The sequence below is a fragment of the Nymphalis io genome, chromosome 26, assembly GCF_905147045.1.
Source record: "Nymphalis io chromosome 26, ilAglIoxx1.1, whole genome shotgun sequence".
NCBI lineage: Eukaryota > Metazoa > Arthropoda > Insecta > Lepidoptera > Nymphalidae > Nymphalis > Nymphalis io.
In genome coordinates this window covers 1,899,197-1,926,766 of record NC_065913.1, presented here as the reverse complement: position 1 = coordinate 1,926,766, position 27,570 = coordinate 1,899,197, and the positions used below count along the sequence as shown (strand labels likewise).

The window sequence follows — 27,570 nt, the reverse complement described above, 5'->3', positions numbered from 1 at the left end:
ATAGCACATAACCACCAAAAATCACCAAGAAGAAAATGAAATAAAAGTTCCATATCAACCTGCTTAGTAATTATTACGTCGATCAGTAAAAACAAAAAAATAAAACTTGTTATTAGTAAGACTTTTATAAAAAAACAAAACATGGTTCGTAAGGCATTAATAGCTTCAGAGAACCATAAAAGTTATTAAATACAATGTTTAAAAAATCAACGTAAGTTCTTACTTTTGATGTTGTTTGTGTTTATTTTCGGATTTATATTTATATTAGTTTTCACCCGCGGCTTTACCTGACAATGAGGGGGGTATGTATAAAAAATTTCAAGATGATCGGTTGAATAGTTACGAAGTGATAGCGTAACAAAGTCACTTTCGCATTTATAATATTAGTTTGAATTTATATATTTTTTAAATTAAAAAAATATATATATTCAAAAATATTTGTCTTTTACAAAAAGCTTTTTTCATGAAAAAGCTTTATTGAATATGTTGATCATTTAATTTAAAAAAGGCATTCATAATTATTATTCAGAACATTTATTTTTGTTGCAGATGAACGTCGAAATCGTTTGAAGATTAAAATGAGAAAGAAGAGAAAAACGAAGAGTGATTAAAATATATTTAAATGAAAAAATAAAATAAAGCGATAAACTCCAACCAAATATTAATTAAATACTCTAAACAAACTTTAACCAGACAGAGACTGGGTGTTTAATAGTAATCATTGCTTAAAAGTGAACAAATATTAAAAAAGTACACAAGCAGAGCGTACCTCAAAAACAACCTTTTAAAAACAAACTTCGACCCTTTTACAAATAAGTAATCGTTTAAGGTGATCTTTTGTTCAAATATTTTTGGGACTGCTGCCTTCAGTTTATTTAGTTTACGTAAAAAGAACCCAAGCATTAAAAAAAAAAACAACTGAACGTGTTATTACGTTATCTGTGAGAATTAAAGCCCGCGAATTTGTGATTGTCAGTTGTCTTAAGTGAAATCGGCGCCAAAGTTGGTGCAATCATTTCGTGTGTGGATTATTGTTCTGGTGTCAAAGTGGCTGGAGACGAGCATTTGGACATGTTGGGGGGCCCAGAGTGGGGCCAGCGGGAGGCCACCCCCCCTAGAGACGCCCCCCTACCGAGTTTCGGTTTCACACAGGAGCAGGTCGCGTGCGTATGCGAGGTGAGAGAATTTTTTCTTTGTTACTGTATGAATTTAAGCTGATAATTATAGTATTATTGTACCTTTTATCTAGAAGGGTCTTCCATAAATAAAAGATTATTATCATTTCAAAATTATATTATTATATTTTTTAATAATGGTTTTAAAAATATCGAAAAAGAAACAAATTAAATTGATATCATAAAATACTCTTAAGAATAATAATGGTAATTTCATAAAGCATAAAATCTTACTTCCGTTTACACCGTATAGCTTAAACGATTATTTATTTATTGGTTTGAAAATCTCATAACTCGTATTTACGATAAATATGCATAACTGACTCATGGCAGCCATTAAGCTACTTTTTAATTCCATATATTTGAGGTTACGTTAAACGGTTACGTTAGCCCACGTAGATCGTAGCGTGATTTTATAATTACAAACGTTAATGCCGATTGTTTTTACTAATGTCGTAAATAACCTCCACGCGATATCATCTGATAATTACCATTAAAAAAGTACCGTTGACCATATACTTATATACTAATATTAATAAGCTGTAGAGTTGAGTTTTATTGAACGCGCTAATCTGAAGAGAATGAGATAATTAGTATTTTTTTCCTATTGGTGACAATAGACATTAATTAACTTGGTTTAAGTATTTATGAATCGTTTTTTCAAAATAACTAACGTTATGATATTTAGTTAAATCTATTACCTGACATTGTCATATATGTTTGATTGTTTATTCTAAAGTATTAAAAGAAAGTCTGCATCACTGTATTAACTATCCATAGACAATTTCATTGGTAGGAATTGGGAAGATAAATAAACTTCTTTGATCTTGAAGTGACATAGCCTAATCGATCTAGATCTAAAATATTGTAATAATCTCTGGTAATCATTATGGAATCCTAAAAATAATGGCATTTTGAAAATTAAAGTGGATATAAGTAGTATATAATCAATTTTTTTTTATTAATTATAGAAGCGTTATACTTGCTCTTTGATTGATAAAATTCTACCACCTTTGTTTGGTTTTGTTGGTGTTTTGGGTTTGGTTTGGAAATAAACACCTCGGATCTGATGCAAACTGACGAGAGAAACACAGTGGTTTTTTTTCTAGTATAATAATGTATCAGGAACTGTTTGTTTATTCACTCCTTTTGTGATAAAAAGCTGATATGTCACTTAATCATCTGCTACCCACACGAAGCCAGGTCGGCCCGCTAGTCTGCCTGTCTTCAAAATAACTGCCTTCTTTTAAGTTAATATGGCTATTTGCGAGTTACCAAAACCTTTACCTCTAGTTTACCGATGCTAACTAATTTTATCAACTTTAAATATTTTGTATCATGTATAATTCCAATAGACTAAGTGACTGCCTAAAAGTTATTGGGTTTTTCTGTCAGAAAATTCTCAGTAGCAACCCGGAGTCTGAAGTTGGAAGTGTTGTACACACTTCCAACTTCGAGAACTCCCGTTCCTCGGAAAGCACGTAAAGCCGTTGGTCCTGCGCCTGAACTCTTTCCGGTCGTGTCGGATTGCCGTCCCATCGGATTATGAGAGTAAGGGAATAGAGAGTGCACCTGTGTTTGCGCACACACTTGTGCACTATAATATCTCCTGCGCAGTTGGCTAATCTCTCTTGAGATTGGCCGCCGTGGCCGAAATCGGTTTGGAGGACATTGTTATTATTAATTCCAATAGGCATTATGTACATTAAAATGTCAGATTGTAAAGGATTTTTGTCACTAATTGAATTCCATGTTGGCGAAGCCATGGATTTTTCTAGTAATAAATATAACTAGCACCAGGCAGTGTTGCTAGTAACGGTATAATGAAAGATTTTAACAAAGCTAATATCTACGTAGCCACGCCTCTGTAATACGATACAGAGTCGTCAAGGTTACGGGCGGTTTCTCTTCATTATGAACCTTGAGTTACTTGTTCGTTTGAAAACAGAAAACAGGAGAGATGGTGATAACCAAACCAAACACAAATGTATAATGTAACAAAATTCCAACAACTTTTCAATGATTATATTTAAAGTTTTTAACTTCACAGCTGAAACTTTAATTTTTAATGGTATTTTTGAATGTATTGATAAATCCGATTCCATTGTGTGTATTCAAAATTCAGTGATACGTTATGAATAATTAATTTCTAAATCCTAACGGCCTTACACATGAACGTTGCTTAGCAGGTGATTAATTAAACAATGCTGTGTTTTCTTCTTTCGAATGTCAAATCAATAATGATGGAAAGAGAGAAATCACTGATTTCTTTAATTAAAGCCACTTATTTACTTATAAACGCTGCTTGCGTTTATAAGTAAATAGGTAAATTTGTAAAAAAATATTGAATGACGAATGATTGATAGTTTGAAAAGTACTAAATGTCATAAATCGTTCAATCATCAAATGTCGTTTTCGTCTTTCAAATATCAGACATTTTTAATACATAACTTCACTTTCGAACCGAAAGCTCTTCTTACTTTAATGTCTAATTGTGGTTAATTACCAATCATCGGGTTTACTTCTAAATGTAGTCCAGTAAGTGATTAATTAAATAATACTGTCTTCTTCTTTCCAATGTCAAATCAATAATGTCAGAAAGAGCTAAATTAACGTTTAAATAAACAGCCGCTAAGCAACGTTTATAAATAAGGTCGTAATTTTCAAGCTACCGTCAATTAAATCCACATTCCGAACCGGTGATAGCTTTACGATATTTAATACCGATATATTATGGTATGTCTCAATAAAAGGCTTTTAAAGTGACGGTTAAAAAGTGCTTGTGTTACCATTTGAATTAACAACTTGACATATAACCGAGAGAACCCAATGGTTAGAACGCGTGAATGTTTACCGATGATCGCGGGTTTAAATAAAACCACCACTGAATTTTCATGTGCTTAATTTGTGTTTATAATTAATCTCGAGCTCGGCTGTAAAAGAGAACATCGTAAGCAAACCTGTATCACCTGTATGTGTCTTATTTCTCTAAAATTATGCCACACGTATATCCCACCAACCCGCATTGGGGCAGCGTGGTGGAATAAGCATTAAACCTTCACTTCAAAGGAAAGAAAGGTCTTAGCTCATCATATATTTTATTTTATTTAATCATTGTACAGCAATAAGTAATAATAATTAACATTTAAATCTATATAAATTAAAATCTATATTGAAGAATCAATAAAATAAGTCGTTCCAAAAATGTCTATATTTTAAGTCGAACCTAATTATTGTTAGGAACAATATTTTCTATACAAATCGAGATGAATCATTAATGTCACGGGTGAACATCTAACACCTTAATCTACCAACACGCATTGTCACAGCGTAATGAAAAAAATCTTAATACATAGTGGGCCATTTGTAAAAAATTTAAGAGATCCTCATAAATCTCAAATTTATCCATTAAAGATCAATTAATATTTTTATATATATATATATATAGCGTTTGGTGTTAGTAAGTAATCTTAGCAACAAAATGAACGTCGATAATAAACAGATATAATAACAACTTTATATATTATTTGTCTATTGTAATTTTCATTGCGCCGAGCCCTCTAATGGATGGTATCAGTTACCACTAATTTCGCGCCCCCAGCTAACAGGGATGGTGGAAATAATGAGATTTAGGGGTTGTTACGTTCGTTCTCATTGTGTTACACAAGCTGTGAGCCACGACTTTGTTTTAATTGAACAATTTTTACACTTTAAGTACACTTCGTTTAAAACATTCAAAATATTTAGGATCGAAAAAGTTAACGATATAAAAAAATGGTGTCAGTGTTAGTTCATGTACTCTCGCACACATTAACGCACAATTACAAATATTACGCTGACGTCATCTGGCGCTCGAAATTTTACACTGACGTCATTTGATGCTCGAAATTTTACGCTTAATCGTCTGACGTTCGAAGTCTCAGTTAGGCTCTGCCATATACTACTATATATCTACTGTTAACACATCAAAAACATAACACCATAAACCATAGGACTATGATCAACAAAATGTTACAAGAACCCAGAAACGAATTACGAGTCTAATTATAAAAATATATATGTGCAAGTGAAGGGGTATTTGGTCACCACCGCCAAATATTGGGGCCGTAAGAAATATTAGCCATTCTTAACATCGCCAATGCACTACTAATCTTAGTCACCACCGCCCGTAGACATTGGCACCGTAAGAAATATTAATCATTCCTTACATTGCCAATGCGTCACCAATCTTGGGAACTAAGATGTTATGTCTCTTGTGCCTGAAGTTTTACTAGCTCACTCACTCTTCCAAACTGAACAGTACTGAGTATTGCTACTTAGCGGTAGAAAATGAGATGTGTTACCAGACGGGCTTGCACAAAGCCTTACTACCAAGTTAAATATTTAACAAATTCATTCAATTAATATATTATACGTTTGTGTTACGAAATTCTATAAGTTAATAAGTTTTTAATTTTGAAAAAAAATATGTTATAAGAAATATTTATGGTACCTATGTATGTGTATATGGCAACCAAGTTTACTTTATTACGTTTAATATTTTTTTGTTTTTCGGATTGTACATAATTGCTGTTTGCCCTAGTGGGCTCCACAGCGTAACTGGCAGGTAGTTATTTATCATTATTTAATTTATAAACAATTTTATATATAAAAAATGATTGTGTTTATTAGTATCATATGCTTTAATTATTCATTAAAATGTAATGAAACGGTGTATACCCTTTTTTTTCTTTTAACGCTGGAAAAACGCATTACGCGTTACGGCTCGGCGTTTCACCCAGGGAACAGTGGGGGGGATGTGGGGCTCGCCGGTGTCCGAAGCGCCGAGTGCGCCTCGAACATCGGAATACCCACTAAAAAACCAGCGGTACTCTTTGCGTCTTAGCGAACGACGGAAAGGGACGGAAGACGGAAAGGGTACCGCTGGTTTTTTAGTGGGTATTCCGATGTTCGTGGCGCACTCGGCCCCTTGGACACCGGCGAACCCCACATACCCCCCCACTATTCCCGTGGGGGAAACGCGTAACGTGTTTTTCCAGCGTTAAAAAAGGCTTAATAGTTGCTGTTGTCACTTGCGTAAAGGTGTGTTTTTGTTCAACCAACGTACAGCAAATGACGCGGAGTCGTACCTATCGGATATTATGAGTCAGCCGGTATTTTTTTTAATGAGATAACCCAATGAAATAAAATAGAAATCCCAAAGATGTATGAAAGACATATTTTACTACCATGTATAAAAGACATATTTTTTAATGTAATAAAATTAGAAAATCAAAGACAATAATTATAATTAAAATCATCTACTCTACGTCGCCAATAACTTAAAAAAAAAACGCTAGATTAAAAAAAAGAACAAAATGAGATGTTCATTGTACAAACTAAAAGTATATCTTGTTAAAGTGAATTAATGACGACCGTAAGTGATGGGGTTTGAAACCATACATTAAAAGCTATACGAGGGCTCCGCACAATGGGAACCCTGCTGTTCCGCAACCTGTCACTAATAGTGTATATTAATATGTTAACGAGCTTAATACTTAACAAGGGTAACGTTTGGTGGGGGATTTACCAGTTTTTTTTTAAAATCTAATATAGGTAGAAAGAATGACAAATTGTTTTGAAGGTTTTGTTGTGAACCCTTTGCCCCCTGAGGAGAGCTCCGCCGAGCCACGAGCGATCCCGCAGCCTCTCCGATCCGTGCCGAGGACGGCCATCGCAGTGGTTTTAGTGGGTAAGAATCCCACATAACCCAGTTCCCCCCATGGGAGCTGGGTACCTTTCTGAAGGTTTCCACAGCGTGAAAAAAAAATAAGGGAATCAATTTATATTTGTAATTGTTGATGAATGTCGTGAAGAAACCTCCATGCTGACAGATGATTTACTGGTGGTAGAGCTTTGTGCAAGCTCGTCTGGGTAAGTACTACCCACTCATCAGATATACGATGGGCGTCTATGGGCGTTGGTGACCACTAACCATCATGGTCCATATACTCGTCCGCCAACCTATTATATAAATAAAAATATATCCTATCATGTGAATGTGTCCTCTATATAGAAGAGAGTTTTCTACAACGCTAATGGTCGTATGAACATTGTGCTGTTCGCTTTAATAGTCTACCGTGCTTACTTATGACCGGAATCAGGGGCGGATTTGATACCTTGGCTGTACTAGGCCTGTGGAATACTTTTGTCCTAATAAACTCCTAACTGAACTAACTGTTTAAAGTTCTGCAGCGATTGAATATTATACTCACCGATTTCTCTCTTTCTGCCATTAATAATAATTTAACATTCGAAATAACTAACATTTTTGTAATTATAAACATTGTAGTATTATATCATACAAATAATTTATATCATGGTTTATCTTATAACTATGATAAGTTGATGTTCTTTAGGTAAATAGTAATTACATGTTCAATTTAATTCCAAGGACTCCATCGTTCTTAGATGCTACCAAACGGTGTATAGTTCAACACTAATTTCTCTCTCTCTATCATTATTGATTTGACATTCGAAAGAAGAAGACACAACATTGTTTAACTGATCACCTCCTTAACGACACTTATCTATGTATATATATTATAATATAGTTAAGTAGGCGAAAGACGACTCATTACGAGATCTCCTAAACTATCCGCCTGATCGACTTGAAATTTGTCACAGTTATCCATCCCCGACTATGAATGGATTTTACGCTAATCCCATCCTAAATAAAAAAAAAAAAGATTAGCTTGTAGTTATATATACTTTATGCATCTAACGCAATGATAAATTCTTATGTTTGGAGTGCTTTTTGCACTTAATGAATAAATTGTTTCAATCGATGACAATTAATTACTCTTGGACACAATCCCAAGGCAACCAGATGTTCAAGAAATACATAAGAGCACAGTAGATTAACAAATGGGCGAAGAGGAACTGTGAATAATAAAATAAGCTTTCTGATTTCAAATTAAGCAATTAGATTGTTTATCAAATGTTATTATTATAAACCTTCTGATTCCTTTCACATTCTTTAGGGTTAATTATAACGAAAATAAAAGTTGTTTTCTAAACAAAATATAGCCAAATAAAGATAGTATACACATTTATTTATTTATTAGGAAGCCAACGTTATATATTTAGAAATACATTTTCTTATCGTGTATATAAAAACAGTGTTACAAAATATATACTAATTATAGGTTAACTTAACATTCAAATATAAATTGCTATAATCGACGAATCCCAAAAAAAAATAAAAAATATCTTTAATTGAAATAACAAAATATATGATTGAATTTTGGCATTAACATAAACTAGTTACTAGTATAATATAATAATACGGTATAATAACTACACAATAAAAAAAAAAATTCCTTATGATTTTTATATATATCGGACAATATCGTCCGGGTTATTTTTTTAATTTTTCACTCTGCGACTTATGACCTTGTAATTCTACATAAATCTTCATCCCCATTTACCATTATTTGTCTCTACACCAAATTCTATCATAATCGCGTGTGTAGTATTCGTTTGGTTATAATATTTACCGTCAGCTTTCTAAGAATAGAATATTTTGTTTGGCTGAACGTGGGAGATATCTCGGAAAGAACAAGCAATTCTAGAAATTCTTTGTTAGCAAGCTATATATAGCTATAATATGTATATTGTATATGTATTGCTTTTAATTTTGACATAAAAAAAAACCTTGGGCCAACTTACTGGGCCAATTAATATGTTGGAACCGCAGCTCATAGAAACTAGCCCTGTAAACAATATTAACTATAATTGTCATCGTGAATGCGTCTTGGGAACTAAGTTGTTATGTCCTGTAGTTTTACTGGCTCACTCACCTGTCAAACCTCAAATGTGAACGCAACACAAGCTGTTTGGCGGAATAAGTGATAACTGGATGGAATATAGCCTTGGGCTTGCACAAAGCCCTACCACTATAGAAATATTTGCTAATCCGCCTTTATATTAGAAACTAAAAACTGTTCATATGAATCTTAGAATATTCAGAGATGTGAACCACAGGAAGCTTAGCTTACTTAACTGATATTAGATTAACTATTTTATAATTTTAAAAACAATAAAAGACAGTTTTCTAAGAAACTCATTTACGTTTCTGCTCAAAGACCGGGCCTTAATGCCACACATGAGTGCAAAATGCCACAAGAAAATCTTTTCGACGGCGTGTATTTTAAATAACAATACCTTTGGATAAATACTTATTTTATTCGAACGATTTCTGTATGAACAGCTAGAATATATTTTAGTTATGGTTCATCTTTAAATTCAAGTAATTAAAAAGTAATATACATATAAAAATATTTTGTATACATTTTAATTATTATCCTTATTTATTTGTATGTAAGCCTCAACTTTATTATCGTGCAAAACGTTAACATTTAAATACAAAAATCGTACATAGTCTATTATTTATTTAATTTATTTTGGCCAACCAACATATACATTAAATAGACAGCTAAATAGAGGTTGAAAAGGTTTTTTGACAAATGTTCTACTGATTACAGGTTATCGCATCATTCGTGAGAGCATCTCATTATACGTAGTCATTGAATAAAGTTAATAGTTAACAATTACAAGTCCATAAGAATACAAATACATTAACATAATTGAAATTATTAAAAATATTTTGAAATTATTATTAAATTTACGATTGAATATTTATATAAATTTACATATTAATTCAGAGAAAAAAATTTAGAGACCAAAAAAAAAAATCCATAATTCTATATATAATTTAAGTCAATTTAACGTCACACGGCATTGGTGGCAACTGTAACCTCTAAATCCATTCTATATTTACAATAAGGACGATAACAAATGAAACATGCGTTTTGGCAAAGCTCATTTAACCAATTACCTATTGAGTTCGTAATGTACCTAAAATCGAACAGTTCTATACGTTTAATTTCTAACATGGGTTAAATAACTGGTGGTAGAGCTTTGTGCAAGCTCGTCTGGGTAGGTACCACCCACTCATCAGATATTCTACCGCAAAACAGCAGTACTTGTTATTGTTGTGTTCCGGTTTGAAGGGTGAGTGAGCCAGTGTAATTACAGGCAAAAGGGACATATCATCTTAGTTCCCAAGGTTGGTGGCGCATTGGTGATGTAAGCGATGGTTAACATTTGTTACAATGCCAATGTCTAAGGGCGTTTGGTGACCACTTACCATCAGGTGGCCCATATGCTCGTCCGCCGTCCTATTCTATAAAAAAAAATATATTTGCTATCTCTCTTCTTAATATATATTTGATAATAAGTATACTTTACATACTTTTTACTTTTTTACGCATTAATGCGAAAAAAGTGTGCATCCTTGGTTCACAGGGTGCGGGCCAGCTCAAACAAAATTCTAATCATGGTTGCTAGCAGACTAGACTGTATATTTATAAACCGATGTTGTAAAGTTTCAGCTGGACCAGCAAATTGTATAAGTAGTAGATAGTAGTGTTTTTTTTGTAATTTTGTATATGAGACTTGTTACTTGAATAAATAAATTATTATTATTATTAGACTGTGCAGTGTCAGTTGTGAGTACTTGTGATCCAGCGACCTACAGGCTGTGAGTATACGAAGTGGGGTTCCTTGAAGTTTGCGCCCTTGGCAGTCTTTAGTAATGTCACGGATAATGTCATATGAATGTTCGTAAAAAATAAAAAAACAGATATTGTGACGTACGTAATATTACTATTATCACAGGAATAAGCATAGACGTGTAACCTCTATGTCTCGATTTCACTCGGTTAAAAATTTTGTACGAAAAAGTACGGTTTAAAAAAAGTATCTATGAAATGTTTAAACATTTTCAAATGAAAAATAAGGAACGTTTGTATGCTAAAATTACTTTACTAAACTAGTAACTTCTTGTATAATACACCAAGGTGTATTTACTTGTCAAGATAAATAAATCGCCGATAGGTTATTTGAGGTAAAATGTAATGCCCTCAATGGTATTATAAACCAAATTATCGATTAGGAAAAATATAATCCCGGAATAGCAATACTTATGTTCATGGTGCTGCCAGTTTTTGAATGTTTGTTTTATTTAAATTTTCCTATCAAGGAATTACTAATTTCTATTGTTTCCTCCAGTTAAGGAAGCAGTTAAAGCTTGTAACAAGCGTTGTTATGAAAGATCACTGATTGAAATAATAACTTTAAAAACATTTAATCCAAGCCTCAGGGTGGTCCCAACATTCGCTACACAAACAAATAGTTTTGCACATGCTTCAAGATCCGGTTTTTTTGCTGAACCTAAATAAATAATGTTTTCTGCAGACGTTTGAAGACGGTTTAAATAATACCAACTTTTGTTCGATAGAATAAAAACATATATAAAGCCGAGCCGAGATAAGTCTGTCAATAAAACTGATGGTAGGGCTTTGTGCAAGCTCGTCTGGGTAGGTACCACCCGCTCATCAGATATTCTATCACAAAACAGAAGTGCTTGGTATTGTTGTGTTCCGGTTTAAAGGGTAAATGAGTCAGTATAGTTACAGGCACAAGGGACATAACATCACAAGTTTTATTCTATAAAAAAAAAAACATGTAAATCTCAATCAAAGATTGTGGGTTCAAAGCCGGACACAAGCACTGTAAAAATACATAGTAAGGAATCAGGTGTCGGATGACAAAACACCTACAAGTATCCACATTGCGGAATAAGCTTCAAACATTCATATAAAAAAAAGAAGAGAAGACTCTACGTCATTACTTTCATTGCGAAATTGTGGGCTCTCTGAATCCTCACCTGTCCCTATGTATACATAACGATAGTACATAGTATAATACTGTGTACTGTCGTTACGAGTACGTTTGTAGGAAATATATAATATTAGGTCCTTACATATGAAATTGGCGTTTTGTACGGGAGGAATATAGTCATTTTTTTTTGTTAAATATATTTAATTAATCAAAGTATGCATCGTTGTTATCTGTGCACTTTTGCCATCTCATAGGTATTTACTATAAAAAACCATGGGGGCGAGAATCAATAAACTCTTTGAAGGTGGTTTGGACTGCCGCACGGAGTTGAATTTTTTTCCTTGTAAGAAGTTGTCCAAATTCCGGAAAAAATGGTAATCTGTTGGAGCAAGGTCCGGGGAGTACGGTGGATGTCGCAGACATACCAATTGTAGCTCATCTAACTTAGTGATTGTTTGTGTCTTGCGTTGTCGTGAAGAAGCAGTGGCCTAGAGCAATTGACCGATCTCGGTTGTTTAGCAGCTAGTTCTTCCTTTATGGTTTGCAGTTGCTGACAAAAGATATCTGCCGTAATCGTTTTGCCACATTTTAGAAAACTATAGTGAACGACACCGGCGCTAGTCCACCAAACACTCACAAGTAACTTTTTCTGAGTCAATTTTCGTTTAGGGCAGGATTTGGCTGGGTCTTCAGGGTTCAGCCATTGCGTCGAGCGCTTCCGATTATCGTACAGTATCCACTTTTCATCACAAGTAATGATTCGATTTAAAATCCCTTCATTATTGTGTCGCTTGAGCAAAGTAACACAGCAGTCGATACGTGTTTGCAAGTTCGATTCACTCAATTCATGAGGTACCCATCGTTCAAGTTTTTTTACTTTCCCGATTTGCTTCAAATGGATTAATACAGTTTTATCACTTACCCCGAAGCCTGCAGCTATCTCTGAAGTGCTTTGTGATGGATTCGTTTCTACAATAGCCTTTAATTCTTCATTTTCCACGTTGGTCTCCGGCCGTCCACGAAGATCTGAAGGTCGAAATTTTCAGAACGAAAACGTTGAAACCAAAAACGTACCGTGCTTTATTTTGTGACACCGGCGCCGTACACATCATTAATCCTTCGAGCTGTTTCTGCAGCACTGGTGCCATGGTAGAACTCGTAGTCGTAAATATACCGATATTTCATGTTTTCAATGGAAAACAATGTATCGAATATTGCCGCACAATGGTGCGGCAATAAGCGACGCCGAAGAAAAAAATAATGAGCAAAAGACAAATGAATGACTGTTTTCAAAACACAAATGCACCAGCTAAATGAATTTACAAATTTGAATTTGAATATTAATAATTAAAATAAAGATCGACTTCGTAATTTTCCAGAAAAAATAATTAAAAACGTTAAATAATATTTTAAATACAGTACTTACCTGGTACATTTCGAGTCAATGAAATAAATGGTTCGATAAAATAAATATCAATTACGAGAAAATATCAAGTAATATTGATATAAAAAATGGCAAAACCATTAGATTTCTACCGTTATTCCACTCTTAGGGGATACATTTTCGCCATGGATTTATAACTGATGGATTAAAAAAAATATCAAAACGTTTTACAACCAGCTAAGCTACCTATGAACATAAAATATAAAAAATAGTTATATACTAAGTTTGCAAAATATCGCTAGCAGTAAAAGGTATTAAGTTTTTTTGAATCCGTCGCAGTCCTGTTTTTGCGTTTTTGAGTCGAATATCAAATTTATTTATCTAGAAAATATGGTTTTTAAATCTATTCGATACATTTTTTTACTACTATATTAAATTAAACGAGGTTATCTATCTAGTCTATATATCTATATAGATATAAGAATTGTGACGTGAAATAAATAAAAAAAGTGTAAATCGTGTTGAAAATTGGAAACAAAGCGGTTTTTCTCATGAATGATACTTTTACAGGTACTCCAACAAGCTGGCAACATAGAGAGGCTAGGCAGGTTCCTCTGGTCCCTCCCAGCGTGTGAACGTCTCCACGCCCATGAATCGGTGCTCAAAGCCAAGGCCATGGTCGCCTTCCACAGAGGAAATTTTAAGGAGTTATATCGATTGTTGGAATCGCACAATTTCAGCGCCCACAACCATTCCAATCTTCAAGAACTTTGGATGAAAGGTAAAGTATTATTATTTCACTCGCATTTTCGCGAAATAGTACAATTAAAAATCTTGCTGTAAAGCCATTTTTGGTTTTGCTTTATACTAATATTATAAAGACATAATTTGATTTGATTTTTTTTGTATGCTTATTTGTAATGGATATAATAAAAAAAACTACTGAGTCGATATAAAAAAATATTTACCAACTGAAAGCTTTATTATCAGCGAGTAATATTTTATTCAAAAAAAAAAGTTATTCATTTAAAAAAAAAAAATTGCAATAATGTAAGTCGAGGTATCAAAAATTTTCCTATAATGTATATGATAGATTGATTGTTCAACCCAGACGAAGTCGGGGCAGACCGCTGTTATTTATATATATACATTTTTGCAGAGATATCAATGTCACAATACGATGTTCTCGAAGTAAATTTATTCTAGGGCAAAAAGATTCCAGGGATCCAATAATATAATAATTCTGTAAAAAAATTAATTAAAAAAAACATTCATAAATAAGGCATATCACTTAACACAAGATTAGGAGGTAGTATTTCTTGATTTTCAAGCAGAATATATAGATTAAAATATTTTTGATAGACTTTGTAATTAAACTTGTGAAAAAGAATTACTACTGAATTTCTCGTCGGTTCCTCTACGTTGCGAACCTTGTTAACTTTACATTAAATTCAATATGATATGACGATTCAAAAATATCTTTTATCGGTAAAATAGAAAAGTAAGAATTACCAGTTTCAAAAATATTAATTATTGGTTAATATGGATATAAACAGGGACAGGAACTTAAGAAGACAGGTGTATGAACGCATGTGTATAAAGGCATGTGTATGGCCACTTAAAGGTCACCAAAGGCATTGATACAATATGATATACATATATATAAATTTACAGTCCTCATTATACTCTTCGTCCACCATACGATATAAGGCTTGAATGTAAGGGGCATTGTGTGTGACGCTCGCTCACAATTTACAACATCACCGCTACCATGAATGTTACGGTTTTAGTACCTGTAATTATATATCTCACTCGCTCTTGAAACCAGATTACGGCAATGAGTACATCGTACGTAACTCCAATGATGATGCCCTCATGACCGATTTCTAATCTTAAAAGATATTAATCAACTGCGGACATATTATACTCCACAAATGTGTGCGCAAACACAGATGCAATTCTCTGTTACTTCTTATAATATGATTGGACTGCAATCTAACACAATCGGAATGAGTTCAGTTGCAGGCCAACGGCTGTATGTGCTTTCCGAGGTACGAGAGTGTATACACTCCTAAATTCCAAACTCTGGGCTTCTAATGAGAATCTTCGAAAGCAAAACCCGATAATTTTTTACTAGCCCAACTTGGGGTTTGAACACAGGACTTCGGGATCTGTGGCCTTATCTAGCCACTAGACTAATTAGGCAATCACAAAACTACCACGTAGGTATTACTCAGTAGTAGCCAGGCGGATAAAGACCCCGGTGCGATGTTTGCATTGATTGGAACAGATGACTAAAAGTCGGTACCCATACAAAATACACGAATATATATAAATGTCTACAAATTTTGTATAACCTATCATTTTTATTTTCTGCTTGTATCGATCAGCGTAATATATAATACAATATTTAGCTTGTACATGGAATGAGATGGCCTAGTGGTAAGAACGCGTGAATCTTAACCGATGATCGTGGGTTCAAACCCGGGCAAGCACCACTGAATTTTCATGTGCTTAATTTGTGTTTATAATTCATATCGTGCTTAACGGTGAAGGAAAACATCGTGAGGAAACCTGCATGTGTCTAATTTCATTGAAATTCTGCCACATGTGAATTCTACCAACCCGCATTGGAGCAGCGTGGTGGAATAAGCTCCAAACCTTCTCCTCAAAAGGGAGAGGAGGCCTTAGCCCAGCAGTGGGACATTAACAGGCTGTTACTGTATGGTATTATTATGTCTATATAATCTACCTTAGTATATAAGCTTATCAATCAGAGGCTCAGGGACCTCAGCTTAATGATAGATAGATACGGCACTCGAACTTATAAATAATTTTCTCCTATCAGCACATTACTTGGAAGCTGAAAGGCTTAGAGGTCGGCCGCTAGGCGCCGTCGGGAAGTACAGGGTTCGGCGCAAGTTTCCTTTACCGAGAACAATATGGGATGGTGAAGAAACTAGTTATTGCTTTAAGGTAAGATATTATATTCATATTATTATATTATATATTTCCCATTTATACTGAGTTTGAACGATGTTACCGTTAAATTGAGGCTTAAAATTATTCTTTTAACCACATAAAACAAGAGCATATTAATATTACACTGCCGGGCAAAGCCTTACATCTCAATTGGAAGGTTTGGAGCTTATACTTGGATTTCATCAGTTTCGTGCGGGTTCTTTCACGTGTCAATATAGACATATGTTTATAATCTTTGATATTTAGATAAGTCTTCTATGTAAAAATGGTTTGGGACTTGGGCATTGTTTGACCGTTCACTACTATTTAAAGATTTGGCTTCCGGGCACAAAGAAATGTCCACCTCGAATCTAAGGAAGTAGACGTTATTTATTCAATAATTTTATTAGTTAATTAAGAGTAGATAGGTAAACTAATAAAAAGTTTTAGAGTATTTGTGAGATTAATTAGTTCCTTTTGAAAAGTTATATCAAAACGTAAAAAAATGGGTGACAGTTATAAAAGGCGCCTTGGCTGCTACGAGACTTGCCGTCCAGGCACGTGACTCCTTGGGCATATGGTAAATAACCTGCCCTGCCGATCACCATAAAAGACTGGTTATGGTTAGATAAGGTTTTTGTACTATACAATTTTCTGCAACTAGGAATATTAAAGACGTCTTAAACGATGACATTACTAGTGTTAAATAATGAAATAAGATGTCCTCACATATTGCGGCAACTACATATGCTCTGCTTCTAATTGTGCAGGAGATCTTATATTGCTCATATGTGTGCGCAAACACAAACGTACACTATTCATTCAGGATTTGTCACGATGACTTCCTGTTGAAAAAATTGGGCACACGAAAACTCCGTGGGATTTGATCGGTTTTAATTCCAGACCTTCGGTTAAAATTCATTCGTTCTATCGTACTATCTAGGTTCACATAAGTTAATAAATTATCTGTTCTTGCTAAGTTACTTTCGCCGGTTCTTCGCAGGGCAGGGTATTTCTTTTCGGAACCGGTGGTAGTTTCAAATTAGACAATTAATAAGTATGTGTAATGCTTCTATGTTATATAAATTATTTTAATTTTGAATCAACATAGCAATGTAATAATAAATTATAAATTAATAAACATATAAATAAATAATAAATCAATAAACATATAAAATATAATTATCAGGAAAAATCTCGCACTGTCCTCCGAGATTGGTACCTCCACAATCCGTATCCGTCGCCGCGGGAGAAGAGGGAACTGGCGGAGACGACCGGCCTCACGACAGTACAGGTACGTGTCCTTACCACTTCCCAGTTGCCATTAGCTACCCACCATTGATTTACGCCATATTCACATCAGTATTTTATATATTTTTTGTTACCGAAAATTAAATAACGAATTTTGTGACAATTTTCAACTACTTTAATATTTTTATTGGTGTATCAAATGTATATAGTCACATATAGATACATCCATATAATAATAATATCAAAAATAATGTCCTCCAGACCGATGTCGGCCACGACGGCCAATCTCAAGAGAGATTAGAACTACGCAGGAGATATTATAGTGTACAATTGTGTGCGCAAACACAGGTGCACTCGCTATTCCCTAATTCTCATAATCCGATGGGACGGCAATCGACACGACCGAAAAGAGTTCAAGCGCAGGACCAACGGCTTTACGAGCTTTCCGAAGCACAGGAGTGTACACACTTCCAACTTCCAGACTCCGGACTGCTACTGAGCACATCCTGACAGAAAAACCCAATAGCTTTTAATTGGCCCGACCTGGGTAATGAACCCAGGACCTCCGGATGTGCGGCCTTACATCAAGCCGCTAGACCCACTGCCTCGTTGGTCAACAACATACATATTATATAGACATCTAAAACCTTTTTCAAACACAGGAAGAGTAAAGACAGAATTGACGCGATATCATTATGATAGATAAGGTTCCTATACCATCCACTTTTCTTGACTTGATATTAGTTTCTAAGAGAAATACATTACCAGTGCTATGCTATAAAATATCCTGACCGATTTTGGCAACAGAAACTCTTCTCAACATATACTTACCAGCTGCGCAGGAGACCTAATACTATGTGTGTAAACACACGTGGACGCTATTGCTTCAGGTTTTGACACGATGATTTCCTGTAAAAAAAATCCTGTCAAAATATTGACCTATGAAAACTCCGTATGAGCTTGACTTGATATCATTGGCAACTGTAACAGTTTTTAACAGATACTCATTAATTGTGCAGAATATCTAATACTCGTCAAGTGTGCAAACATAGGCGAACTTTATTCCCTCGCATAATCTTATGGATAAACCCGACGAGATCATCCGCAGGCCCAATGGCCGTACGTACGCAGGCACGGGAGTACAAGCCAACCAACTTACTGACTCACTGAAAATGTATTCACGAAATAACACCAATTACACTGTATTCATCCTTTCTAATTTCTTTAGGATTTACAACCCTAGCCATAAACCAAAACAGTAACAGCCTGTTAATGTCACACTTCTGGGCTAAGGCCTCCTCTCCCTTTTGAGGATAAGGTTTGGAGCTTATTCCACCACGCTGCTCCAATGCGGGTTGGTAGAATACACATGTGGCATAATTTTAATGAAATTAGACACATGCAGGTTTCCTCACGATGTTTTCCTTCACCGTCAAGCACGAGATGAATTATAAACAAAAATTACAATTAAATTAAAATAATATTGTATGAGTTAATTAGATAGGATAGTGCAAACCCGTCTTAATGGGTACTCCACTCATCAAATATACAATCGCTAAACAACAATAGTATGTTGTATTTCAAGAGTGAGTGAGCCAGTGTTACTACAGGCACAAGGGTCATAACGCTTTAGTTTCAACGTGGTTGGTGCATTGGTAATGTAACGGTTGGTTGATATTTTGTGCAGTGCCAATGTGTATAGACAGTGTTGATCATATACCATTCGGTGAAACATTTGCCAGATTGCCTACCTATTTCAAATAAAAAAATATATACGGACAGTTGGTCTTCAGAAATAAAAACCCTCATAGTTTTGGACATGAAAAGCCATGAACGTTAGCTAGTTATATTGAGCATTTTTTTTGTTCACATCGTGTTTGCGGTTAGACGAGTAACGCGATACGTATCTACCGCTTCCTCAAAACTCAATAGATTATGTTACAGTCAAGTTTATTCAACGTTTGTTGAAATTGAGAATATTTATGATGAAAGCGCTCACCGAAATGTTTTATTTCGTATTTTCAGTTGTATGAAAAATGTTAGCAATAGCAAGGGCGGACAAAATATTTAACTGAAAGGAAATCATTCCTCTCAATGCCTTAGATCTTATTCCAACACGCTGCTCCAATGCCAGTTGGTGTATGTTGTGTGGTAAAATTCTTCATGATAGGTATCTTCAGCACGTAGCACGAGTAACATATGCTTATTATATAAATTACACCTTTAAAACATTAGGATAAAATTACTAATTATTATCTGAAGCTTACGACGTCTTAAGAACTTGAACTGATTCTTGTGTGGTGTAAATATTTATACACCATGGAAGTGAGACGCTTTACCGCACTAAATACCTATGTTGAATTTATTTTTGAAACAAGCGTATATAACTTCCATTAATAAAGTTTTTACGATGAATAAATTGGTGATGGTAGTCAGTGCCTTATCCCTTTAAAAAACTATTCCAGTAACCATTAACAGCCTGTGAATGTCCCACTGCTGGGCTAAGGCCTCCTCTCCCTTTTTGAGGAGAAGGTTTTGGAGCATACTCCACCACGCTGCTCCGATGCGGGTTGGTGGAATACACATGTGGCTGAATTTCAGTGAAATTAGACACATGCAGGTTCCCTCACGATGTTTTCCTTCACCGTCAAGCACGAGATGAATTATAATCACAAATTAACTTAATTAATTTACTGGTGGTAGGGCTTTGTGCAAGCTCGTCTGGGTAGGTACCACCCACTCATCAGATATTCTACCGCAAAACAGCAATACTTGATATTGTTGTGTTCCGGTTTGAAGGGTGAGTGAGCCAGTGTAATTACAGGCACAAGGGACATAAAATCTTAGTTCCCAAGGTTGGTGGCGCATTGGATATGTAAGCGATGGTTGACATTTCTTACAATGCCAATGTCTAAGAGCGTTGGTGACCACTTACCATCAGGTGGCCCATATGCTCGTCCGCCTTCCTATTCTATATAAAAAAAAAATTAAGCACTTGAAAATTCAGTGGTGCATGCCCGGGTTTAAACCCACGATCATCGGTTAAGATTCACGCGCTCTTACCACTGGGCCATCTCGGCTTTTTAAAAAACCTATTCACCACCACAATATGCAGTTGGAACACGAGACGGACTTAATGCCTGAAGGCATTCTCTGCGCGACAACATTTAGGCTAAGCAAAAATACCTAATAACCTTTGGGGCCGGTTGGCGTGGTTGGTAGATATTTGCCTTCCACACCGAAGGTTGTGGGTTCGATTCCCACCCAGGACAGACATTGTAGAGTATGTATTTACAAAAGAAAAGTAGTCTATGTAATATATAAGTTGTCTGGTTTCCATAGCACAAGTTCTGCTAAGTTTGGGAACAGATGGCCGTGTGTGAATAATGTCCCAGGATATTATTATTATTATTAAATAAAGGCGGTAACCAGTAAATATCATCAAACAATATATGTACGTATAAGTCGTACAATAGATTAATTGCTATGTTTATAATTTCAGGTGTCAAATTGGTTTAAAAATAGACGACAAAGGGACAGACAAGCTGAACATAAAGACAGGTGAGTTTTTGTTATGTATATTGAAAATTAGCGAAACCCTTAATAAGCCTTCATATGGGCCCGACATATAGGCTGCCTACAATGGCCCCTTAAAAAAAAGGAAAAAAAGCCTTCATAATATTTCATTTTATCGTACACATTGTCTATTCGGATACACATACATTAGAGATGGTCTAAAATAAATAAATATTATGCTTTTAACTCGAAAATAGCCATACTAACTTGAGAAAGGCTGTAACTTTGTAATCACAGACATTTCAAATTTATATATATGTATAATTAAGTACGTAATTGTCATAAATATAATAACAATCATAGGAATAGCAAGTCTGTACACTCTGATACTAAGAGTATTGGGGTACTCGTAAGAGCACAGTCTGGTCCTGTTTCACTCACGATAATTTTATCAAACTATATATTTTTTTTTTTTTTTTAAAGCCGAGATGGCCCAGTGGTAAGAACATGTGAATCTTAACCGATGATCGTGGGTTCAAACCCGGGCAAGCACCACTGAATTTTCATGTGCTTAATTTTGTGATTATAATTCATCTCGTGCTTTACGGTGAAGGAAAACATCGTGAGGAAACCTGCATGTGTTTAATTTCACTGAAATTCTGCCACATGTGTATTCCACCAACCCGCATTGGAGCAGCGTGGTGGTATAAGCTCCAAACCTTCTCCTCAAAAAGAGGAGAGGAGGCCTTTAGCCCAGCAGTGGGACATTCACAGGCTGTTACATCATATTTATTTTTACTTGCTGGTTAGGCTTTGTGTAAGCCATCTGCGTAGGTACTACTTACTCATCAAATATTCTACCGTCAAACAGCAATACTTGGTATTGTTGTAATCCGGTTTGAAAGTGTTCTTAGTTCCCAATGTTGGTGGTGCATTGGGGTAAAGGGTGGTTAATATTTCCTACAGTGCCAATATCTATGGGTGGTGGTGACCACTTACCACAAGGTGGCAAATTGCTAATCTGCCTACCTAGCTACAAAAAAAAATCCTTAGTATAAATATAATGTATACTTAGATGGTCTGTCTATAAATGATGACAACACATAAAAATCTTGTTCCTAAGGATTGTGGCGCAATGTAAGGAAATATACGTTGTTAATTAATCATTAATTATTGGCCAATTAAGATTAGGTAAATAATGAGTCTTAGAGCACTTGTGTGATATTGATTACGTAAGATCTTCCAAAAGAGTAACGATTCTAGAAGGCACCTTTTTTTTTTTTATAGAAATAGGAAGGTGGACGAGCATATGGGCCACCTGATGGTAAGTGGTCACCAAACGCTCTTAGACATTGGCATTGTAAGAAATGTCAACCATCGCTTATAGCCAATGCGCCACCAACCTTGGGAACTAAGATTTTATGTCCCTTGTGCCTGTAATTACACTGGCTCACTCACCCTTCAAACCGGAACACAACAATATCAAGTATTGCTGTTTTGCGGTAGAATATCTGATGAGTGGGTGGTACTTACCCAGACGAGCTTGCACAAAGCCCTCCCACCAGTATACCTTAGGCCCCCCCCCCTAAAGCTAGTTGCAAGGTATCCTAGGTGAAAACGACACCCCCCCCATACCTAGTTACTAAGCAACAGAGCATAATTATAATACAGCAATATTAAACATAAATACATTTTACGTGAAGTTTCAGTATTAAGCTATAGATAGGGAAGCACATTCACCCACCAGCTAGGCTTTGTAACACGATACTATTCCAACATAAAATCTAATACGAACCGAAGTCGACTCTATTCCTAATACATTAGAGTCCATTATTAAAATTATTAAATTTAATTTAAATTATCAAACGAAAATAGTCTCTATTATAAAAGAATAAAGTTTATTTTCTATATTGCATAAGATCAAATCGAATTTATATTCGGTTTTGTTCTTAACCGATTAAGCTGAAATAGGTAATGTTATCATTCAATGTATTAAAACAAATATATATAACATAACTCGGTTTTAGTTTTTTTTGTAGGTAGGTAAGCGGTTAGCAAATTGGCCTTATGGTAAGTGGTCAACCACCCATAGACAATGACACTAGGAATTTCTAACCTTGTTCATGGGCCATGACCTTAGGAAGTAATATCTTATGCCCCACGTGCCTGTAGTTACACTGGCTCAATTGCCTTTTAAACGGGAATGCAACAATACCAAGTACTGCTATTTTGCGGTAGAATTTCTGATGAGTGGGTGGTATCTACCCAGACTTGCTCTATTGGTTGTTAAATAAGATACATTCATTAAAATCAGTTGAATATTATATTGACCATCAACCTTATAAACTCTGCTTAGCGAATTTCATTAAACAATGATTTGTCTCTTTCTTTCATCATTGATTTGACACAGACAGAAGGAGACACAGCATTGTCCAATCACTCGATAAAAGTTTATAAGGAAGACCGTAAAGTCTACTTAGTAACAAGCCCACATAGTCCTCAATTGTAGTTGTTTCAAAATTAGCGAGCAATTTGCATCGCGTCTAGTCATACTAAGTAAATTGGACGGAGTTATGCAAAATAGATCGAGACAAAAAAAATGTATTCATGTATATACATAAACTTTAGTCTCTGCTATGTAAATCCGAGCTATGTAAATATATTCCTTATTTATTTTATATACGATATTGTTATTTTGATATATCATTGAAACTCGATTTTTTTTTTAAATAAATTCTATTGAGGCTGAATTTTTCTGTAATTGAATAGGTAGACGGACGATCAAATGGGCCATCAGATGGTAAATGGTCACCAACGCCCATAGACATTGGCATTGTAAGAAATGTTAACCATCGCTTACATCACCAATGCGCCACCAACCTTGGGAACTAAGATTTTATGTGCCTGTAATTACACTGGCTCACTCACCCTTCAAACAAACACAACAATACCAAGTACTGCTGCTTTGCGGTAGAATATCTGATGAGTGGGTGATACCCAGCTTGCACAAAGCCCACCAGCAGATAGTCTAACAAATTGTCACTTCATCACAATCGAATCGAAGCGTGATCGTTATTACCGTTTTCCTTTTCTTTAATCTAATTATTGGCTATTGGCGTAAAATTACCAATTAATTTTGGTTTTGACATATCGTTATGTGTTAACATCATACGCGGCTTCGATTCGAATATATAAAGAATATTAAAAGTTGGATTGAAATTGAATCGGTAATGTATCGTAAACTTTATAGATTAGTAGACAATTCTAGAATATTCTAGTCTATTGTCTATTCCGTGTTTCTCATGAATGGTGAACAGGTTTTACTTAAATTATGTATATTTATATATGTATAATGTATATATATAAATAAATAATATATAATATAAATAAATAATAAGTACAATTTTTTATTTAAAATCTTTCTATCCCAACTAATATTATAAATGGAGAAATAATTTCGTTTGTTCAATTGTTTGTTTGTGTCACGTCTTCAATCATCATGAAATTTTGCATACACGGTATCAGGGGTACAGAGTAGTATTTTTTCTGGTTAAAATAATCTTATCAACGGCCAGCGTTTATTGAGGAAGGTTAGCGTTACGTCCCTTGGGAGTGGGTCAATAACCATACGTGTCAACTGTATTTAACAGGCAAATGCATTGTCCACCAGAGCATCCCCAAATTTATGCTTAGGCTTACAAAACAACAGCCTAGGGTGCCAGCAGCAAAATTAATATAATTTTAGTCTAACCGTTTCGTAATGGCCCTCAAATGTCAAAATTCATCTCATACTTGACCAACTCGTATTGGTGCAATGTGGTGGAATAAGCCCCAAACTCCCCCCCCCCCCCAAGAGAACAGGCTTTGCTTAGAGCTAGTTATAAATTTTCATATATTACTCAATAATAATATAATTTAACAAAATACAAATCAACGGTCAAACACAAAATATATTTCCTTAAAAGTCGGTTAAAACATTTCTCCTGTATTATTTCCCGTCCGTATATAAACAGTTGGAGTGTTTGCGATCGGTGCAACAGAGATAGAACAATACGCGCGAGCGAGACGGGTGTACGTAACATGACACCGCCACATCTGCGCTCTAAAAGCGAACAGGGCCGAACTCGATTCGACTCGACAATTTGCATGGTTTTAACCGACTAGAATCTGTATTTTTTTTAATAATGTCTACTTATAATATAATAAGTACTATTATATTATTTGATTTGTACTTATTTGACGTAGCAACATATAAAACGGAATTTTGCATACATAATATCCTCCGGACCGATTTCGGCCACGGCGGCCAATCTCAAGAGAGATTAGCCAACTGCGCAGGAGATATTATAGTTCAATCAATCTGACACGACTGAAAAGAGTTCAGGCGTAGGACCAACTTTACGTGCTTTCCGAAGCATGAGAGTGTACACACTTCCAACTACTATAGGAAAAGGTTTGGTGTTTATTCCACCACGCTCCTCCAATGCGGGTTGGTGGAATACACATGTGGCATAATTTCAATGAAATTAGAATCATGCAGGTTTCCTTACGATGTTTTCCTTCACCGTCAAGCACGAGATGAATTATAAACACAAATTAAGCACATGAAAATTCAGTGGTGCTGGCCCGGTTATGAACCAACGATCATCGGTTAAGATTCACGCGTTCTAGCCACTAGGCCATCCCGGCTATTCTAATTTTAAATTTATTTTTAAGTTTAAATTATGAAAATTTAATATAAAATATCCGTGGATAATTTATAGGTGATATAAAAAAGCGAAATCACAACCAGTACACGTGATACAACCAGTACACGTGATACAACCAGTACACGTGATACAACCAGTACACGTGATACAACCAGTACACGTGATACAACCAGTACACGTGATACAACCAGTACACGTGATACAACCAGTACACGTGATACAACCAGTACACGTGATACAACCAGTACACGTGATAGATCTAAAACAATTTTGCGTCAAAAACGTTGAAAATAGAAACGGGACTCAAAACAAATAACTTAAATAATTCTAACAAAGATTTTACACTTGAAAAGAATATTTAATACTTTCAAGTAATTCTAAATGAAAAACGAAATATTGTACAATAGCCAAAAACCGTATTATCCTCTTAAAATCATTCTACCGTGTACAAACAGGTAGTTCAAAGTATTAAATATCTAAAGCAAGGCGCCATCATTGTGTATCAGGCAAACATCTAATTTCTAAATCTTTGTGCTCGATGGAGTGGAAATGTCTGCTTCAATGGACTTATTGCCGACTTGGGATTAAAAAAAAAAACTATTCGACCTCCATGGTACTGAAAACTCTTTTTTGTTTTATAAAATATTTGTCGTTTAGTCATTTGTTAAAAATTAACCTATAAATACTGTATTAATTATAAACGTTCCCTTGCTGGGGAAGGTTCTCTTGAGGATATTATTCCATCACGCTGCTCCAATGTTGATGGACACACGTGTTAGAATTATCGGGCTCATGTATATTTGCTCACGACGTTTTCCTTTATATAAATAATTATAAACAAATACAAAAGCACATGAGATTCAGCGCTAGTCCGGGTTGGATTTGAACCCGCAATCATCGTTTAAGATTCTCATGTCCCAACGTCACGATCTCAGTTGTACATATTGAATATATAATTGTTCTTCAATCGACTATTATTATTATTTTATTGACTAATTGGTAATATGTTACACGTGTATTTTATGTTAGTAAAATATCAAAAATACATTTAAAAATAATCCTTTTTATATACTCATATAAATGTGTCTGGTCAGTGGGTTAAGTAATAAGTCTAGGGTAAGGCTAGATCTGAAGGTGGCTCAATAATCATTTATTTAAAATAAATACAATATATATATGATATAATAATGCAACTATTTAAAAATATTATTATTCGGTTAATAATATTATATTAAAAATGTTATATTAAATGGAAGTTAGTGCAAGATGACATTGTTAATCGTCTTATACATATATATATATATATATATATATATATGTACGGACGAGCATATGGCCCACCTGATGGTAAGTGGTCACCAAAGCCCATAGACAATGGCATTGTAAGAAATGTTAACCATCGCTTACATCACCAATGCGCCACCAACCTTGGGAACTAAGATGTTATGTCCCTTGTGCCTGTAATTACACTGGCTCACTCACCCTTCAAACCGGAACACAACAATACCAAGTACTGCTGTTTTGCGATAGAACATCTGATAATTACATAAATATAATAATAAAACCAACGATCTTCAGATTCAGCTCAGTATTCTATCGATTGGGTTCACCTTAAAATTAATTAAATGTCTGAGAATAATTATAATATATACCTTTTTAGGTAAATATATAGAAAATACGCCCCTGCCCGTTGACATAGTTATTCTTTATGATCTCTCTAGACAGACAAACTGAATTCTATTTTAACGTCATAGTTAATTTTGTCACGCGATAACTTGTTTTATGGCGTGAATTTGTATTTTATAAACATTTCATATATAACTATGTAAATAACAAATATATACCATAG

General features: G+C 34.8%; 1 protein-coding gene across 1 annotated transcript in view; it reads left to right on the top strand.

Annotated features, from left to right (window-relative positions):
• The window catches only part of LOC126778563 (homeobox protein SIX2), a 44,517-nt gene that overhangs the window by 13,292 nt on the left and 3,655 nt on the right, over nt 1–27,570 (top strand). Inside the window, exons 2-6 of the mRNA XM_050502232.1 lie at nt 550–1,176; nt 13,855–14,065; nt 16,133–16,260; nt 17,435–17,539; nt 20,999–21,057. Coding sequence (XP_050358189.1) covers nt 1,072–1,176; nt 13,855–14,065; nt 16,133–16,260; nt 17,435–17,539; nt 20,999–21,057 — 608 coding nt within the window. The 5' untranslated portion in view covers nt 550–1,071. The remainder of the gene's footprint in view (nt 1–549; nt 1,177–13,854; nt 14,066–16,132; nt 16,261–17,434; nt 17,540–20,998; nt 21,058–27,570) is intronic.